Genomic DNA, 19,071 nt, shown 5'->3' on the forward strand with positions numbered 1-19,071 from the left:
CTGTGCAAATTGATAAAATAAGAAGAAAAATTGACTGCACTTACACAGGAAATGGGGCAAAATATGGCATAACCTAGAGCAGAATCACATTCTGGTATACAGCATCCTACATGAAACAACATTGATATATGACGTACAATTGCAAGCTTTTGTATCTACCACAGGCTGTAGTCCAACAAAGGAAATCCATGTTCCAGATCTATCCCAGATTAGTTCTTGCCAAGAGAAAAGAACTATAATTTTGTAATCTAGATTTTGTTTTCCATGGTTGACTATTTGGAAAAGGAAATGAAAACTATATCGCAGACAGAATATGCCAAAGCTGTCTGGAATTGTAGCTACCAGGGAATAAAGTTGACCAGAGATATGAGATTGCTTGATTTAGCTAGATTTGGCAGAAGATCAGAAGGAATATCCTGCAGGCATGCTGCATTAAATCTTGATTTGCTTTCTGATGGAGACAGTGCCTATTTTCAGGGAGCAGTAACAAGAGACACAATATTGAATGTCAAGATTAACAGATGTTACATAGAGATAGACCTCGCAAGCTTTAGGGGCATTTTTCAAATTCTGACACATTTGTCTGGGAATGCAATCATATATTCAGAATTATGCCACTTGAAATATCATCTTTACAAATTGCCTACAGGAACTTTGGTCTCTGCTAAAAACAACAACAAACAAACAAGCAATTTCTGGAAATTTGAGTAATGGGTCAGATTTCTATTTTCATTCGCAGAAAGCATGTGTACAAGCACTTTTCCGGAAAAAAAAAATAAATACAGATATGTGCTTTGCCAGCACAATAGACATGATCGTCAATCTCTTCTAAAATTCTTCAATTGTAAGTGTGCCAATTGCTATTGAGATGCTTCCTTATGGAGCTTTTTGAAAGCATTCTTTGCATCCAAGTTTGGTTCAGCCTGTCAAAAGCACACAATCTAGATTGTATAGATGTATATTTTGTGAAGGATACCTTTTGATCAAATGTCAAATCAATATTTAGCAAGCTCTGTCATACAAGCTTGTACATTCCTCAAAATTTGACACTTTATTCAAGGCTCAACATTAGCAGTGGCAGTATGTCCCAGGGGTACTGAATATTTTTGTTTGACCACGGAATGTCTAAAAAAGGTGTCTTTTGGCATCTTGATGGGGAAACATTGTTCAGAATGAATTCCTATATTTCTTATACTCTTATCTTTTTTTTTTCTTTAAACCAAAATTTCCAATTTAAAGATTTTGGTGGCCCAAACAAACCACCAGAGAGGAAAGTTAGTGTCAAGCTTTTTGTTCATGGATTGGTACACAGGCTGGAGTGCTTTCTTTGCTAATTGGTGCAGATGTCTGGAAACCATTGATTGTCAAAGGAATTGAGATTCCCTTGGCTAATCCTCGTAATCCCTTTGGTGTCACAGTGACCTTCCTTGTTAGACTGTGGTACATTGCTTCACCTGAGTGGGCTTGTTGATCTACAAAGAGGTATAGTTTGGATGGATTACCAAATGCAGATAAAAAAGCTGGCATATTATGCTCAGTGACTGGGCACATAAAGGGTCAAGTCATCACAGAACTACTGTCTTTCATTGCTCAAAAATTGAGTTTGACATTACCTAACTGCATCATTTTGCTAATGCTGTAACCTAGGGGAACCCAAGTGGCAGTGTTCCATACTGCCAAGATGTACATAATATTATTCCAGAGACACACTTGTGATGTCAGCTTACTGTGCATTATACAAGCTGGGAAAAGTAGTAAGTTACTCAGTTGAAACAAAATACTCTCCATTGAGAATTCTATGCAGACAAAGGAGGATTTTTCTTGGAATTTAATACCTTTTCAGCATTCATAGAATGCAAGGCATGGTTCAATGACCAGCTGGTCAGAAAGGCAGGACTTTTTTTCTTCTTTTTTCCCTTATAACACAGACATCGTCCCAAGCTGGGGACTTTACCCACAAGGGCTGATAAACATAGTAACAATGTGATCCAATTCTAAAAGTATTGTACCAGTAGTCAGTTTCTCTAATTTGTCCCGAATTATTTCATTCAGCTTTTTTTTTTAATCGTTTAATGGTTTTAGTGAAGTTTAACTCCACTTGGCATTACACAACTGCATTTGCCAAGTTCCGTTGCATTCATCATTCCACAGACATGAACATGTAGATCATTTATCTAAGGGATGTTACCATATTGCAGTTTTACATCAAAATGAATGACATACTGTACATAGCCTGAGTAATTTCTCGTGAAGTTTTCAGTGTAGCCAATATAGAAGTATCCCTGTAGTGTTCGGTGACATTCTGTTCACTTAGGCAAGAATTTTTATATCAGAGCTTAAGAGAAGTATCAAGTATGCATTGCAACAAAAATGGAAGTGTTTAGAATCTTTCAGGTTTCCTTTATGTCTGTATAAATCAGTGAAATTACTTCATTTCGATCATACAAGTATTTCATTAAAAAGTCAGCATTACTTGTGTCCTATACATGTGCAAAGAGAGAGACAAAGAGAGAGAGAGAGAGAGCGAGAGAGCGTGAAAAGATGTGTACTTGAATACCTTGAGAAGTATTGTTAATCGGGTGTTTGATGTATCATTTCATCACTTGCCCAAATGTGACATTTACAGTGGGTGTATCAGAAAAGTTTATATTGCTATCAACTAGTTCATGTCCGGGGAAACTGGAGGGTAAGGGATTTTCAAAGCTCTTCCATGTGAATGAAAAATGAAAGGGCAATTTTACATCGTCTCAAACTGATGTTACAGTAATATGACTATATGGATATTGCACATGACGATTGATACTAACTTGATTCACTCAAATTGTAACATTTAGAGGTAATGGCAGTTTCATGGCTAATGTACAAATGAGGACAAAATCTGAAGCTTTTATTTATCACCGCAGCTTGCAAATAACAGAAATTTTATAAATATATATATATGTATACACATTCCTCCCTACATGTAAGTGTAACTGAGATTAATACACTAGCAGTACTTGCCACATGCTATTTAATTCTTATTAGTAGAACCAGCATTTGCTGTTGGGCGGAAGTTCAGTGGTCTAGTGGATAAGACGCCTGTCCCGTGATCAGAGGGTCATTGGTTTGAATTCAGCCTGAGTTTGTTGCCCATGATTTTTATTTTTATTTATTTTTTTAATCACAACTTCTACTAAACCACTGATTAATTCAGGGCCTATTTACGTTGATGTAGTACATGTAGGGAAATTTGGCAATCACTTGCCACCGATGTTGGTATTTTTCATTCTTATTTGTCTGTTTTTAGTGATAAGTCATATGAAGGACCAGTATTGATTCTGTTGTCACCAGGGTAGCAATGAGCATTTAGAGCTATCTGTTAGTGGTAGCTGGAGACACAATTTCAAGGGATGTTGTCTTGATAATAGTTTTCTCTCCTCAACCTACAACTGTCAGTCACAGGAGCTGTGCCTCAACTGGCATACATAAACATGTAGGTCACATGGACTAAAATTAATGCTGATGTTATGGAACAGGATTTCATCTGACACACATGGATGCTCTGCTGCCTTGCAGGGGACGTGCATCAGTGTACATGAATATTGATTATTCTATGGCAGACATTCACACTGTATTTAGAGAATAGTTTTATGATGTTATATTCAATCAAGTTACAATGTAGGCCTACAGTTTAGGTCTTCCTGAGAAAAGGGGAAATCATTTGAGGTCATTAAAGGTGTTACATGGGAAGATATCAGAGCCCGGGTATAGTTTTGTGGTGTGATTACTAATGTCTTGTTCTTAGTGTTGTATTTGCCAGAAATAGTTATTGAATCTAAGTAATCCTATCAATAAAGTTTTCATCATTTTTCATTATGTGGACTGCAGCAAAATTTGCCTTTCCAAAACTGTCATCCTCATGAAATTACCAGCTACTTTACTATCTATGCTCAGGTGAATATTGTCATTACCCATGCTGCAGTATTGCAGGAAAAAGTATATAATTACAAAGTAGAATCAGGTCATACAAAGTGAGCATGACTTTTAGCAGCTGTCCTTGATTGCTGTGTAAACTGATCATGTACCAGCACTTTCTAACAGAATGTACTTGCGTGTTGCAAGGCAAGGTTACTTAAAGTCCATGTTTAGTTTTGGTAACTAGATATTTCAAGAGAAATATACAAAAATCTGTTTGATGAGTGTAAAAATGAAGTATGAGCAGACTTATATGCAGAAATGTATTCACAAGACATTGTGTGAGAAGGACTTATAAATTCATTTCATTCGTATCACTAACAATTACTGAACAATTGCGCTTAAAATATTTCTCCATGTTTTAACTTCAAACTACTCAGGTTATGAAGGTCTATAGCCTTCTTTGCAGTTGAATGGTAACATACATTGTAATGAATCATTATAATTCTATTTAGCTGTCCTTTCTTATATGTAGGCCTATGTTTTTGTTGTTCGTTTGTTTGTTTTTTTTTTACACCAAACCTTCACTGAAGCTTTAAGTATGCAAACTGTATACCAGTAGTTAATACATTGTTTGAACTTTTCGTGTTACTTGTGTCAGTTTTCATTTCCGTGCATGGCTATAGCTGACATCAATGTGAGAGCAGGGTATGGACTGTAGTAGATTAGCTGCCTGCAGTGTATCATGTGGAATCACATGATTCAGGGACTGTTTTTATTGTTTGTCTGAACAGTGTATATCTTCGGCACCCACTCTCTTTTATTCTTTCTTTCTCTTTCTCCCTCACCTTGTCTCAGTACCACTTCTCTTTTATTGTCTATTTCTCTCTGTTCTCTGTCGATATCTAATCTGATGACTCCTGATTAGATATCACAATGTGAGATCTTGCTATCACAACATACAAGATCTGCTATTGAACCATGATGGAAAGCTTTTCTTTTCCATGTTTAGATATCTGTGGGGTTAATTTCATGTACATGTAATGACTGCATATTCTTTGCTTTGTCATTACCACTTTTTGATGTTTGGGCAGTCAAGAGAATTGAAAGCATTAGGTATATTTTGTGTGCCAGGTGTGGACATATTTTATGTGCAATTTGTGATTTTTACAATTGTTTGTATAAATATGTCCTGCAAAGTTCATGAACAGAGTCTGAGAAATTATAGAGAAGTCTGACTGCAAAAAACAACAAGCTGACTTATCACACAACTTCATGTGTTGTTTAATATTAGGGATAAATATTATGTGCAAAATATTTCTCTAAACAATTATTCATGACCACATAGGGTTTTTCTTTTCAGTGTTTAAAGAGGAGGCAGCACTTTTTAGATTGATGTGAGTGCTTAGCAGGGTTTTGTTCGTGCTAACAATCTTCTTTTCTCCTTGGTATACTAATATTATTTTCTCTCTTATGCATTCACATTCAAAATTAATGGGACAAATATTTTTGTTGTTGTAAATGTCCATATAGTGCATTATGCATTATAGCTGATGGTAACGTTTTTTTTTTTTTTTCTGTTACATAGTTTTAGCCCCTTCATATGTAATCCTGGTGAGAATGTAAATTGCATACCATGTATCCAGCTGAGTTACACAGTTACCTTTCATTTCACCACTGGAGAGCCCCCTGCAGGTGAAGTGTGGATGATGGAGTGTGCAAATATTCCATGTAGCTGAGAGTGTACACATCTGTCAGCATAATACATCACAGTACACAGGGAATTCAGCATGCATAAGCAGGCTGGCTCTTCCCTCTCTTTGCTTCCCACCATCATTATTTCTAACCTTACCTCCTTCTTTTCCTGAATGTCTCAATGTTGCCATACCAGAGCAATAAAATGGTTCCAGGAGTATTACTGTGAAATTGGTCATATTTTGTGCATATATTTGTTGTCATATTTACAGCTTTTATGTTGTATGTTAGATTTGGAATTAGTGTTTTTCAATTGCAAAGAAACATAATAGTTTAACCAGAGAGGCTATTCTGCAGTGCATACTGTAAAAAAACAGAAATATTTGCCGCATAAAATTTGTGCGAATTGTAGCTGACGGCCTTTTTCGCGGCATGAAATTTCTGCGAATTACCACTGCCATTCAATTTCTTGTCTACACGAATATATCAACTGCTGTTTGCATTTCAATATCACAAATCATTGTGCACAAAATTGGCAAAAATTTCTGGTCGGTAGTTATCTACTTTAGATGCCGAACTTATGGTAAGAACTTACATGTACAAATGTAGCCTACCTGTGTAGTTCTTGCACTGCAGAATTTCATCCATTGTAGAGCTCATCCCATAAATATCATTTCATAATCTTCATTGAAAGTTACTTTCTCTTTGTCATGAATCTCTTTATTCTGATCAATAAATAAGATGTTTCAAATATATATACCAGGAGGCAAGCATGAACATTATGCATAATGAGCATATGTTACAAAAGCAATTAAGATATGTGTAGAAGACATTGATTGAACCATGGAGCTACTTAGTAGCTCCATGATTGAACCCCAAACTACACAAAGTCTGTGCCCTTTCTTTGACTCGTCCCTCACTTGTTCACCTCCTAATTATAGCCTGGTAAGTCTGGTAGCCATGAGGCCATTTGTAAGGGTAAAGAAACTTAATGACATACGTACTAATTCAGTCTTAGAATTCACAATATTGAATTTTATTGCTCAAACTTTGTCCCACAAATGACCTTCGGAAATAATTAATGCATGGGAATCATCTATTCTGTGGTAGCAGTAGGGCATTCTTTTTCTTTGAAGTATGCTTTTCACAATATATCAGAAAATATATATTTTTGTTCTCTTCTTGTAAAATGATTTTCAGTGAGGCATGTGACATGAATGGAGTGTGTCCATTGTTTTATGATCCCTCGTGAGATGTATTGCCTCATTTATTTGACTGCTCAGACGCTGTGAATTGAGATGTCGACAGTGGGATTGGCAGTATGCTATTAAAAATCAAAACTGACTTGTGGATGGATTACTGGGATTGTGTCAGCTGAAATTTGATAGGGAAGATGCTGAGAGTAGAGGAGGCACAGTGAGAGAAAGCAGCCTAGAGTTGAGGTAATTAGGTTGAGATCTGTGGGGGGTTAGAGTGTAAGGATGACAGAGGGGGAGGGAGAAGAGGAGGGGGTAGGGAGGGAGAGAGAGTGGGAATAATTATTTGCATGAGAAGTAGTCTCGCTCTTCTAGACATGCGGACCATGTGGATATATTTCACTCCGCTAATAGCAAGATAGCGTCATATTTTGTTTTAGCAGAGAGATAGATCAGAGAGATGTTGGAAGACCAAATAATAATAGACCACTTCTGACATGTTATTCTGCAGTCTTATTTTCTGAATCCTGACAGGAGCATGAAATATTTGTATCTTTTCAATGTAAGGTTTTATTTTCTTATGTCATTGATATGCTTCTGCCCAAAGGGTGCCGGAGGCATTATTTTTCCTGCAACGCTTGTAAAACTGCTTAGCTTCATCACATTGGCCTTTACAGTGTACTGTGGCTTGCAACAAGCTAAAAGGGTGCATATGTATCTGTCTGCATTCATTAAAGACAAGATTTTGAATCAATGTTGATAGCAAGGTTTGTTTGATAAACTTGTACCAGGGATTGATCTGCACTAATGTAAGTAATAGGATATGTCATCAAAGTTTTAGGCAGGGCTTTGTGTGCCAATGGACTTGGCCTATATGATATGTTATTCAGCAATAGATCTCAAACTACATTTGAATACCTGTCACACATATTCTGTAACTCCTGAGGTCATCCTATTTTACTGCATTTAAAATAGATATATTTTTAATTGAAATTTGAGTGGACCTTAATGCTGTTTATAGGCTTTAATATGAGAAATCCAATTGATGTAAATTTCTGTAATGTATTTCCTGTTATTTGAAATGTTCTCTGAATCAAGATCAAACCTCATGCTGTGATGATTTTAACATGACATGTTTCACTTGCTGTGCATCGATAGAATACAGGTCTTATAAACCACAAAGCATTGTTTAGAAAGGGGTCAGAGCCTACACACCTTGTCTGGGTTCAGGCAGTGTGTGACGGTGGCAGTCTTTAGTCAACCAGTTCTCATTGTTCACAGAATGACTTGGCCAAGGTCAGCCATATCATCTCAGAGAACCAACTCTACCACATCCTTGATGAAAATGATTTTAAAAAAAATTATCAGACATATAGTACATGTTATTGTAGATCAATGCTATTGAGGAACTAATATTTACAGGAATTATATGTTGAAAACTTATATCAAGGTATAGCTACATTTGAGATGAAAACTTAACTATCCTGTGCTTAGAATTTCCCATTTAAAAGTATTAAATGTTTATGGTGTTACAGTTGTTCAAATTTGGAAGTAACGATACTTTCGGTCATGGGTTGATGTAGACCACGTTGAATGTTTTGTCTGATGTTTTGATGGTGAAGTAAATGTGTCTGAAGTATGGTGTGCTTGAAATTTTGGATAAGGATTACAAATTGAGGAGCATTTGAGCAGGTGATGATTGATGCCAATAGAAACAGGAAGCTGGTTCTTGTTACAGCAGCAATCAAAATCATCTGTCTCCTTGTTTGATGTGATTCATGTGGGTTATGAACAGGGAGCAAGGTCCAAACGAGTGTCAACAAAGCGATTAGGTACACAGGAAGCTCTGGGCCATTGCTCTTTGAAAGTACAGCCACTCTAGAGGACAAGATGAAAGCCAAAGGGAAAACAATATTAAAGGACAAGTTCACCTTCATGAACATAAGGATTGAGAGAATACAACAATATTAGTAGAACACATCAGTGAAAGTTTGAGGAAAATTGGACAATCGATGCAAAAATTATGAATTTTTAAAATTTTTGTGTTGGAACCGCTGGATGAGGAGACTACTACAGCTCGTGAGTCATATGCGTACAACAGTATAAAGAAAATGTAAAAGAAAATTCAACATATTTTCACTTTTTTCGCATAATAAAAGAGCTCTTGACTTGCCTCTTTCTAAAGGCAGGGGGAATAATATTACCCATAACATTTGTCGGTAACGAGTCAGGAGAATGTGTACTTTTTTCAAAAGATGGCATTTTGTGAAATTCTCTCTATATTTTCCTTATATTGTTGTACGCATGTGACATCTAAGTTATTCATACACTGCAGTAGTCTTCTCATCCAGCGGTTACTGCACAAAAACTTCAAAAATTCATAACTTTTGAACGGATTGTCTGATTTTCCTCAAACTTTCAATGATGTGTTCTACTAATATTGCTACATTCTCTCAATCCTTATGTTTATGAAGGTGAACTTGTCCTTTAAAGGAAAGGACAAGTCCACCTTCATATACATGTGGATTGAGTGAATGCAGCAATATTAGTAAAACACATCGGTGAAGGTTGGGGAAAATACGACAATCCATTTAAAAGTTGTGAATTTTTAAAGTATCTGCACGTCACTCCTGGAATAGAAGATTATCACAGTGTGTGATGTCACATGCATAGAAGAATATAAGGAAAATACAATGTAAACAGAGAATTTTACAAAGTTTGATTTTTTGAAAAAAGTGCACATTCCCTCGACTTGTCTCTGTCGTAAGTTAAGGATAATATCATTCCCCCTGCCTTCTGAAAGAGGCAAGTCAGGTGTTTCTTTATTATGTGGGAAAAGTGAAAATATGTTGAATTTTCTTTATATTTTCTTTATTATCATTCTATGCATGTGACATCACACACTGTAGTAGTCTTCTAATCCAGGAGTGACTGCGCAGACACTTTAAAAATTCGTAACTTTTGAACGGATCATCTGATTTTCCTCAAACTTTCACTGATGTGTTCTACTAATATTGTTGCATTCACTCAATCCACATGTCTATGAAGGTGAACTTGCCCTTTAAAGGGATGCAATTGGAGCTGACAATATGTTCTGGATGAATCTCTAAATGTACAGTGTAGCTGCATGGTAGTGATAATGTTACCAATGAGACTCACTTGTGATTGAGAGAGGAAAATTATGATCATCTTCTTTTAGTTGTATACCTATAGATCTATGATAGTTTAAGGGGGGGGGGTGGAAGATAGCACATGAAAAGTAAAGTTGATACACACACTTCAGAGTGATATAGCTGTAACTGGTTGGTGCTTCTTTATTCTGATGCTGATGACAATTCTGATAAAGAAATTTTCCTTTTCAAAAATTTTGGTGGTTGTTCTTTAGGTATCTAGGGCCTATATGTATAACTGTAGCTCAACCAGCAAATGATCAGAGTATATCAGCAGTGTTCCAGCATGATAACAGAGCCCTTATTGCTCCGGTCATAACTGCATTGCTTAAAGAATATTAAAGTACTTAGTGTCCGTCATTGTGTTCATATATCTTAGTACTCATGCTTATTGCACATACTGTTTGTTTGCATAATTTTGTGCATGTTTCAAAATACGGGCAGTGTTCATACGTGACCCTGCATCACAAAACTAGCAGAAAGTTGCCACACATGGATTTTCAATAATGGGCAAATTCTGAAAGAGCAGACTCAAAGCTTTAAAATAATGTTTAACTCAAATCAAATAGACTCTCCTAACCTATGGGAATATTGGAAAGAAAGCACACACTGTGGAAAGTGTGATCTGAGAAAAGAGGCTCTGAAGTATAGGGTCTGATCTATTCAAGCGCTTTAATCTTTACCAAACCATGCTATGCTGTAGCTGTGTGATGAATGGGACAAAAACAGGATGTAAACCACTGTAGCAACAACAATGAAAGGATTATCAGATTAAGCTGGAATTGACCATGCTCTGTAAAGCACATTCTGTTCATTATTAATTTTAACTTTCAAGGCAGTTAGCATTCTCCCCCAAAAGTTATTAGAGTTTAAAGTAAAGGGTGTGCAAAGAATTTTCAAGAAATGAAAAGGGGCCTCTAAGACATACCTGATCTCACCACTCTACTGTGTACAAACAAGCTGACCAACAAAAAAAAAGTGTTGTAGAAAACCTGCTGAAAACACACTTTCCCATCCATTTTATGATCCCAAACTCAGGTATAATGTAGAAAAAGAATAGCTCTTTCAGAAAATATGAAAAACCCAAGATTGAATTGGTTGACCCGTTTCACCTTTTTTGAGTCCTCGCGTAAAATCAAGGGGTGCGACTTATTGTTGTTTTTGTAATGCACGGTCACATATGAAACACCAATCTAACAGGGTTATTTATTGCACTAGTGATTTGGGTTCATGAAAGCTCCACCTTGAACTTGAATGGTAGGCAATGATAATATCAATAGCAGGGATATGTTGACTTGAAGGTTCAATCATGGAGCTACAAACGACTGGTAGCAACTATGGTTCAACGAAACAAAATTCTGAGAAGTTTTTACAGATGACTTGCTCTCCCATGAGTACAGTGAAATCTCTGACTCAACTTCTCTGCAGTCATAACTTATTTAGATGGAATGTTTAGAGCAGCGAAAAATGAAGTGTTTAGCAGGTCAAGTAAATTATTACAATTTATTTTTATTTCATTTATTTATTGATCTATTTTTGCTAACTGAGTGCTTGTTTTATGACACTGCATGCTGTCTTTAGGGGAAATGTGGTTGGGAAATAGCAAAGCCACAGTTAAGTCGGTGGCTACCTGTACATATCTGGGTCAATCCATGTCAAATCATCCAGTGCTTGTCACCCGACCCCCTCCGATTTTCTTTAAAATCGCACCAAATGTTCCCCAAAGTGTCTGACGGAGAATCCCAAAATATTTTGCCCCAAGGTCAATTGGTTGCTAAGATACAGCCTCACATAGCAACCAGTGCGCATTCAGAAAAATTAGTTAAAAGAAAATTAGGCATTTTTGATTGATTGTGGTGGCATGGATATTTATGCAAAAGCGTTCATTTTCTGGAAATTGAGAGAACTTTATAGTCTTTGCAAGAAAAACTGACTGTGACGCGAAATTGACTTTTCGTTAACGTGCACGAGGTCACCGAAAATGGTGTTAAATGTTAATTTCCAAAGTTTTGATGCCAATTTAGAGGCTAATATCTTCCACATTTCATCACCTTAGGTTCTAAAATATTAGGCTGTTGAAGGCTTTGACTTGCTCAGTAATTTTGAAAAAAATTGGTGCATTCATGCCCACCGTTTTTATGGAGAGCGCCCTCAAAGTTGACAAAAATGAAAAATGTGCCTAATTCAAGGTCACGGATCATCCTTCGTCCCACCTAGGAATGGCACCAATTTTTGTGTATTGATAGACATTTACCTATATTATCTTGGGTTATCAAAGAAATTTTGCTCCCGAAATGTTCAATGGCAAATTTACCCTACCGAAAATGGTCGTAAACGGCCAAATTCCCATGTAATATCACATATTGGGTTTAGAGGACATTTCAAATGTCCACACTTTCAAGATGAAAAGGCCTAGCCCTGTGATATTTGCAGTAGGGATAGTCTGTTATACATATTTTAGTAATGTATACCACAAAACACTTTCATTACATAATAATGACCTTGAAATTTAATCCAAATTTTGATAAAAACAATAAATTGCTCCATTTTCCTCATTGCACTGCATACAATATTATGTAATACGTGTTCTGTAACACTTTTCACAGAGCAATATTTCAAGAATTATGAAAGCTGACAGCCTACCACAGTAAGGTTCTAAAGTATTTGTGCTCTTCTTTCAGATTTTGTGTCAATTTGATCATGAATGTTATACCCTTGACCTTGAAGTGCTTCTAAAAATAGCTGTAAATTTGTTAACTACAAACCTACACACAATCATGACAGGTGTATTATGGCATGCTATACTAGTCTTGTGATTCTTTCACAAACACAAAAGCTTTTTATGGTGTAAATGTATACAATGTATACTGGAATTAATCTATACATGCTTGCAAGATATGTTACAATTAATTACTTTGTTCTGACAATGACCCTCAATTTCAATCAAAAAAGGGGACAGTAATATTTTGTGATTTTGTGTGCATTTCCTATGGAAAACAGTGCTTTGTGGTGAAACTCATAAAAACTTGACCATTTTTAGTATCTATCACTTTGATTGATTAATTCTATTGTAGTTATGTTAGAAAAGTGGGCTGTGACAATTCCAATAAAAAAAAACATGGTTATGATGTATAAAATAGAAAAACAAAGAAATACATAAGAAATTCCAAAAACAAGAAAATACATAAGAATTGAAATGATTTTGGAAGTTTTCATAAGGTACAGAACAAATCCCCCGAAAAAGAAGACTCTCAGTCCTTTTAATGTGCGTTTCACAGGCTAGAATAAGAGTCTTATTATGTTGGGTGCAATGTCCATAATTATCAACTATTATTACGTACTTAAATACAGGTCTTTATGGAGAGGAATAGGCATTTCTCATGATTTTGAAGGTCATAAATCGAGGGTCATTATCAGAACAAAGTAATTGATTGTAACATATCTTGCAAGCATGTATAGATTAATTCCAGTATATACATTTACACCATAAAAAGCTTTTGTGTTTGTGAAAGAATCACAAGTATAGCATGCCATAATACACCTGTCACGTGTGTAGGTTTGTAGTTAACAAATTTACAGCTATTTTTAGAAGCACTTCAAGGTCAAGGGTATAACATTCATGATCAAATTGACACAAAATCTGAAAGAAGAGCACAAATACTTTAGAACCTTAATGTGGTAGGCTGTCAGCTTTCATAATTCTTGAAATATTGCTCTGTGAAAAGTGTTACAGAACACGTATTACATAATATTGTATGCAGTGCAATGAGGAAAATGGAGCAATTTATTGTTTTTATCAAAATCTGGATTAAATTTCAAGGTCATTATTATGTAATGAAAGTGTTTTGAGGTATATATTACTAAAATATGTATAACAGACTACCCCTACTGCAAATATCACAGGGCTAGGCCTTTTTATCTTGAAAGCCTGGACATTTGAAATGTCCTCTAAACCCAATATGTAATATTACATGGGAATTTGGCCATTTACGACCATTTTCGGTAGGGTAAATTTGCCATTGAACATTTCGGGAGCAAAATTTCTTTGGTAACCCAAGATAATATAGGTAAATGTCTATCAATACACAAAAATTGGTGCCATTCCTAGGTGGGACGAAGGGTGATCCGTGACCTTGAATTAGGCACATTTTTCATTTTTGTCAACTTTGAGGGCGCTCTCCGTAAAAACGGTGGGCATGAATGCGCCGATTTTTTTCAAAATTACTGAGCAAGTCAAAGCCTTTAATAGCATAATATTTTAGAACCTAAGGTGATGAAATGTGGAAGATATTAGCCTCTAAATAAGCATCAAAATTTTGGAAATTAACATTTAACACCATTTTCGGTGACCTCGTGCACGTCAACGAAAAGTCAAGTTTGCGTCACAGTCAGTTTTTCTTGCAAAGACTATAAAGTTCTCTCAATTTCCTGAAAATGAACACTTTTGCATAAATATCCATGCCACCACCATCAATCAAAAATGCCTAATTTTCTTTTAACTAATTTTTCTGAATGCGCACCGGTTGCTATGTGAGGCTGTATCTTAGCAACCAATTGACCTTGGGGCAAAATATTTTGGGATTTTCCGTCAGACACTTTGGGGAACATTTGGTGCGATTTTAAAGAAAATCGGAGGGGGTCGGGTGACAACTTTTCTGAAAATTGGATGATTTGACGTGGATTGACCCGTCTATGAATTCCCAGTAGAGTAGTGTGAAGCAAGCAAAAATGATAACACTTGTCACCATCATGTGCTTTTACAAGGCAACATTATGTATTTTATGCAAGTAATGCTGACATTTTAACATTATTTCTGAAGGGAGAATGGGAGATTACTCATTTATAACCCTGTCTATGTTTGAACTTGGTCCATATTATCAAGACATTTTCCTTTTTTCTATTCCTAAAGTTTTCTCATTACATACTGTTAAGGTATGTAGCATTACATGAGAAACAAAGTGAAGCCAAAATGTAGCACAGTCCTTACATGGAAGATTTTGTATCACCAGAATTGATCTGGAGCTTTAATAGGCTGCTGCAGCCTGCAGATGCTACCCATTTTAAGCATCTTCCAGCAACATGGTGTAGTAATGCATAGTAAATGCTGCTGATGCTCCGAAGTGACAGTCTCAAACTAGGGGAACATAAGATTGCTCGTATAATAGGCATGCCTGCATGCATGTGTGTATGTGTGTGTGTGTGTGTGTGTGTGTGTGTGTGTGTGTGTGTGCATTGTGCCGATGGGAGGCCAAGACTCTTCATTTCTCCATTACAAAACTGTGTGTCATTAGTGTTGGGAGTGGATTGTGTACCGGTATATCTGCTCAGATTGAATGTTGTCTGGTGGCTGGACAGTAATAGTTTGGGTTGGCAAGAATTTTTACTTCAGGATGTGAAGTTGTATATAGTATAATGTATGGCGTATAATCAAGAATATACTTCAAAGAGAAAGATAGTTGAAAGGAAGAGAGAAAGAGAAATAACACAAACCATATGTTAAATATGATGGAATTTAGACCAAGGAGGTACCACACTCCTTGATCAGAATAAAATGAAGAAAAAGAAATGAATGATCAATACCAATGAACCATCATTGTCATACGTTTGTATGATCAAGCAATTACGTCATCTTTTTTTCTTTCTTTTTCCATCCTCCTAGATTTGTACTACTATACTGCTGTTATGTGCTATTATCATTCAAAACAGGAATCTAGGAAAGTGATTTCATCTTTTGATATTGAAAGTACCTTGCAGCATAGAAAAGAGTTTTTCTTCTGGTGTATAGAATGCTAACATGTGCAGCTTCATTCAGTGGATTATTCATATGTATATTTAGTTTGTGTGAGAGAGTAATGCCATACTGTTCAACTAAAATTATTATTATTATATTGTTATTTTTGCAAATTTTGCAAGAAGCCAAATTCACAAAATTAAGATGCACAATTTTTACGGTCTTTCTGCTTCTTGAAGCAGCTGGGTGTTGTGTGTTTTCTTCACTCAGCACCTGCAACTCTTAGTTCTGATACTAATGAAGACAGTTTTGTGTAACTTTCATCAAACACCATGATCAGGCTGTAAAATAAATCACAAAAACCACACAAATGTATGCATTCACTAAACTACATTGTACAGATAGATGAATTCCAATTTGTTTCCTCTGATGAGTGACTGGTGTGCTTTATATTTTTCAGGCTTTAGATATGTGAGAACGAAGGCTGCCATGCATTTTCATTCCCCTTTGTACCGATGTGTTTACACTATTGTGTATCATAGGATCACAATGAGAGAGTTTGGATTCATCAAGAATATGCCTCTCTCTTCTAATTACATTTGCCTCAGGCTATTTTCCTGTTTGATATGGTATTATCATGAGATACGAAAGAAATGTCATCTTCTTTGTCCGTATGCAGCTCCAGCCCCTATTGTTGTGCACTTCCATTACCATGGAGTGGCAGCTAATGACTTAGTCATAAACTCGTACAATAGATGAATTTATCATTTCAGAAAAAAAAAAAACGCCCCTCTTGAATCAAATCTTATCTTTTTAATATAGGATACAGAGTCCGGACGGTAGGTATACCCTGTTCCCCGTTTTCCAGCTCACACTAGCTATTGCTGACAGTACAAACTGTGAGTCATTTCGCAAACACACCACGTCGCGGGTTGATAGACAATGAGATACCCTTGTGATTTATTGAACTGGGATCAATAAAGAGATGTTGCAACATCAGTCAGACTAACTCAAGGATGCACGCTACCATCATTCCCTTCCATTGCGCTGTCAACTGACAAGATGAAAACCCCTGGGCAGTCAGGAGTCAGTACAGTTGGACAATATTGAGGCAGGCTTCTTCCTTTGTCCTCATCTTACTCTATGGCAAACCAGTCAAATCTTTTGATAAAGGCTTATTTTCAAATCTTATAGAAGTACAATACATGTATGTCATATAGCAATACATATCAGTATTAAGAAGAGAGCAATTCCGCAGGGAGGGAGAAAAGATTTTATCTTTCAAAGAATGAAGGACCAAATTCAGTAGTTTAAAGTGGTTGATATTTTCATTTCTGATACATTGATGAAGAGAAAAGAACTCCATAGCAAAGTGTAATATGATAAAGCTTTCTACTGTTTATGCTGATGATATGTATCTTGTGTTTACTTATTCGAATGAATAATAATAATAATGATAACAATAATAATGATAATAACAATAATGATAAAAACAAATAATAATAATAATAATAATATTGATGATGATAATAATAATAATAATATTAATAAAAATAATAATAATGATAATAGTGATAATAATATAATTTAGTAATATTGATAGTACTGCCATGCAGTATATTTCATCCATCAACATACATTATAGAATTGTGAATATGCTTTGAAGTCTATTGGTTTATAAGTTGCTCAGGAAATTTGTATATGGCTTAAAATTATTTATTGCTCGTTATACCAATATTGAAAGTTTTTTTTTTTTTAGTGACGTTTCCTTTTGCACTCACAGAGCCTTTATTTGATACTGTAAACATAACGTTGAAAGATCAGATACTTAATTAGTTAAACAAATATCGATTCTCAACTTATCACTATCACTTCATTTGGAATAGCATCATTCGTAACTTTTGCAAGATATGTGTGCATTGAATTTGAAGTTTCCAAGGGGCCACAGTATAGTGTAGTCATTGAACATAAGGGCAGTGATGCAGTGATGAAATTAAATTACTACTACTACCCTTCACACTGAATATTGGTTGTCATGAGGAAGTGATCTAATCTTGCTCAGGAGCTAAATGACATTTTGTGTGAGATTTCATTATGCATTAGGTCTGTGGAAAATAAGTGGAATATATCTCCATTAACTTCATTGTTATTTGTCATGAAGATGAAATGACATCACATGGGGCCCTGATGGGCATTAAGAAGGATTATTTGAGGAAAAACGACATACCACACTCGAGCCGTGACGTGCTTGCATCTTTATGCAGGCTGTGGTGGCCCAGCGTGGCTCGCCTCATCACACAGGAAATTATGCGCATCCAATGTGGCGGGAGCTCTCCTGAGCTTTCCCTCCACACACTCCATCTGTGTCTGTTGCTATGACCACTGTCTTCTCAGACCTGGTAGCCATCTCACACTTTTTTTTCCGTCTTTCTCTGCTCTGATCCATAAGTAATCACAAGTTATGATGGCCTAATTTGTTGGCTACTGCTTGAAATATAGATGAACATAGGAGCTATTTTGTTGAACTTGTTCTGGCTATGTTGACAATATACCATCAAATGACTCATACAATGATGTTGTGTGACAAGCCTCATCCATGTTATCAGTACATTGCAGTAGCTTCCTTTGAACATCATGTTTTACCATGAGGTAAACATTGACCACAATCATGTGCAATTTCATGTTACAGAAAAAGCATGGCAATGATAGGAATGATATAGTGCTCAGTCTGGATTGAAATATGACAACCGAATTCCAGTTTTGATGAAATAAAGAGACATAGGCAGGTATTAAAGGAATATGTGACCAATAGAGTTGTTACAGTGAAGCATTCAAGTCATGACTTAACTGTGTTTCAATGTCTTTCTCTTATCTCTTTTCAGATACATGCCTGTATCCACTAGGCATGAATGATAAAACCATCAAGGATGAACAGCTATCTGCAAGCTCTGTGTACATGAATAACACTCTCTCTTTTGGACCCCAGAATGCAAGGTCAGTAAAAGTTGGCAGAGGTTCTCCTATAACTTTTCTCATGTGATACACATTTATGGTTTATTATAAGGGAGCTCTTTACAGAAATTTCCGCATGCTATGTTTATTGTACAAATATTGTGATAACACTGTTGCAAAGCCTTGGTGTATTGTAGGTTTGGTAAGGAACAATGTGACTCTTCAGGTTTGTTCCAAGTAGTCTATGTATTGTTTTGCAGCAACTTTGTGAAAATAGCTGATCGTGCTTAGAACAAGTACAGTATGTTGATAAGGGACATAGAACTCTGGAATAGGTAGTCAGTTTTGCCTATAGTATAAAGAAAAGAGTTTAGTCAGTAATTTAGTATAGTGATATGTAGGGGAGGGAGAATATAATATTGATATATTTCAT

The 19,071-nt window shown here is 36.0% G+C and overlaps 1 protein-coding gene across 1 annotated transcript in view; it reads left to right on the forward strand.

Annotated features, from left to right (window-relative positions):
• Positions 1 to 19,071, forward strand: part of LOC139718450 (discoidin domain-containing receptor 2-like) — a 66,317-nt gene that overhangs the window by 10,437 nt on the left and 36,809 nt on the right. Inside the window, 1 exon segment of the mRNA XM_071629921.1 lies at positions 18,569 to 18,680. Within this exon segment, the coding sequence (XP_071486022.1) occupies positions 18,569 to 18,680 (112 nt within the window).

This window comes from Diadema antillarum, unplaced genomic scaffold (genome assembly GCF_040938485.1).
Source record: "Diadema antillarum isolate AM-2024a unplaced genomic scaffold, OU_Dant_1.0 scf00000094, whole genome shotgun sequence".
Taxonomy (NCBI): Eukaryota; Metazoa; Echinodermata; class Echinoidea; order Diadematoida; family Diadematidae; genus Diadema; species Diadema antillarum.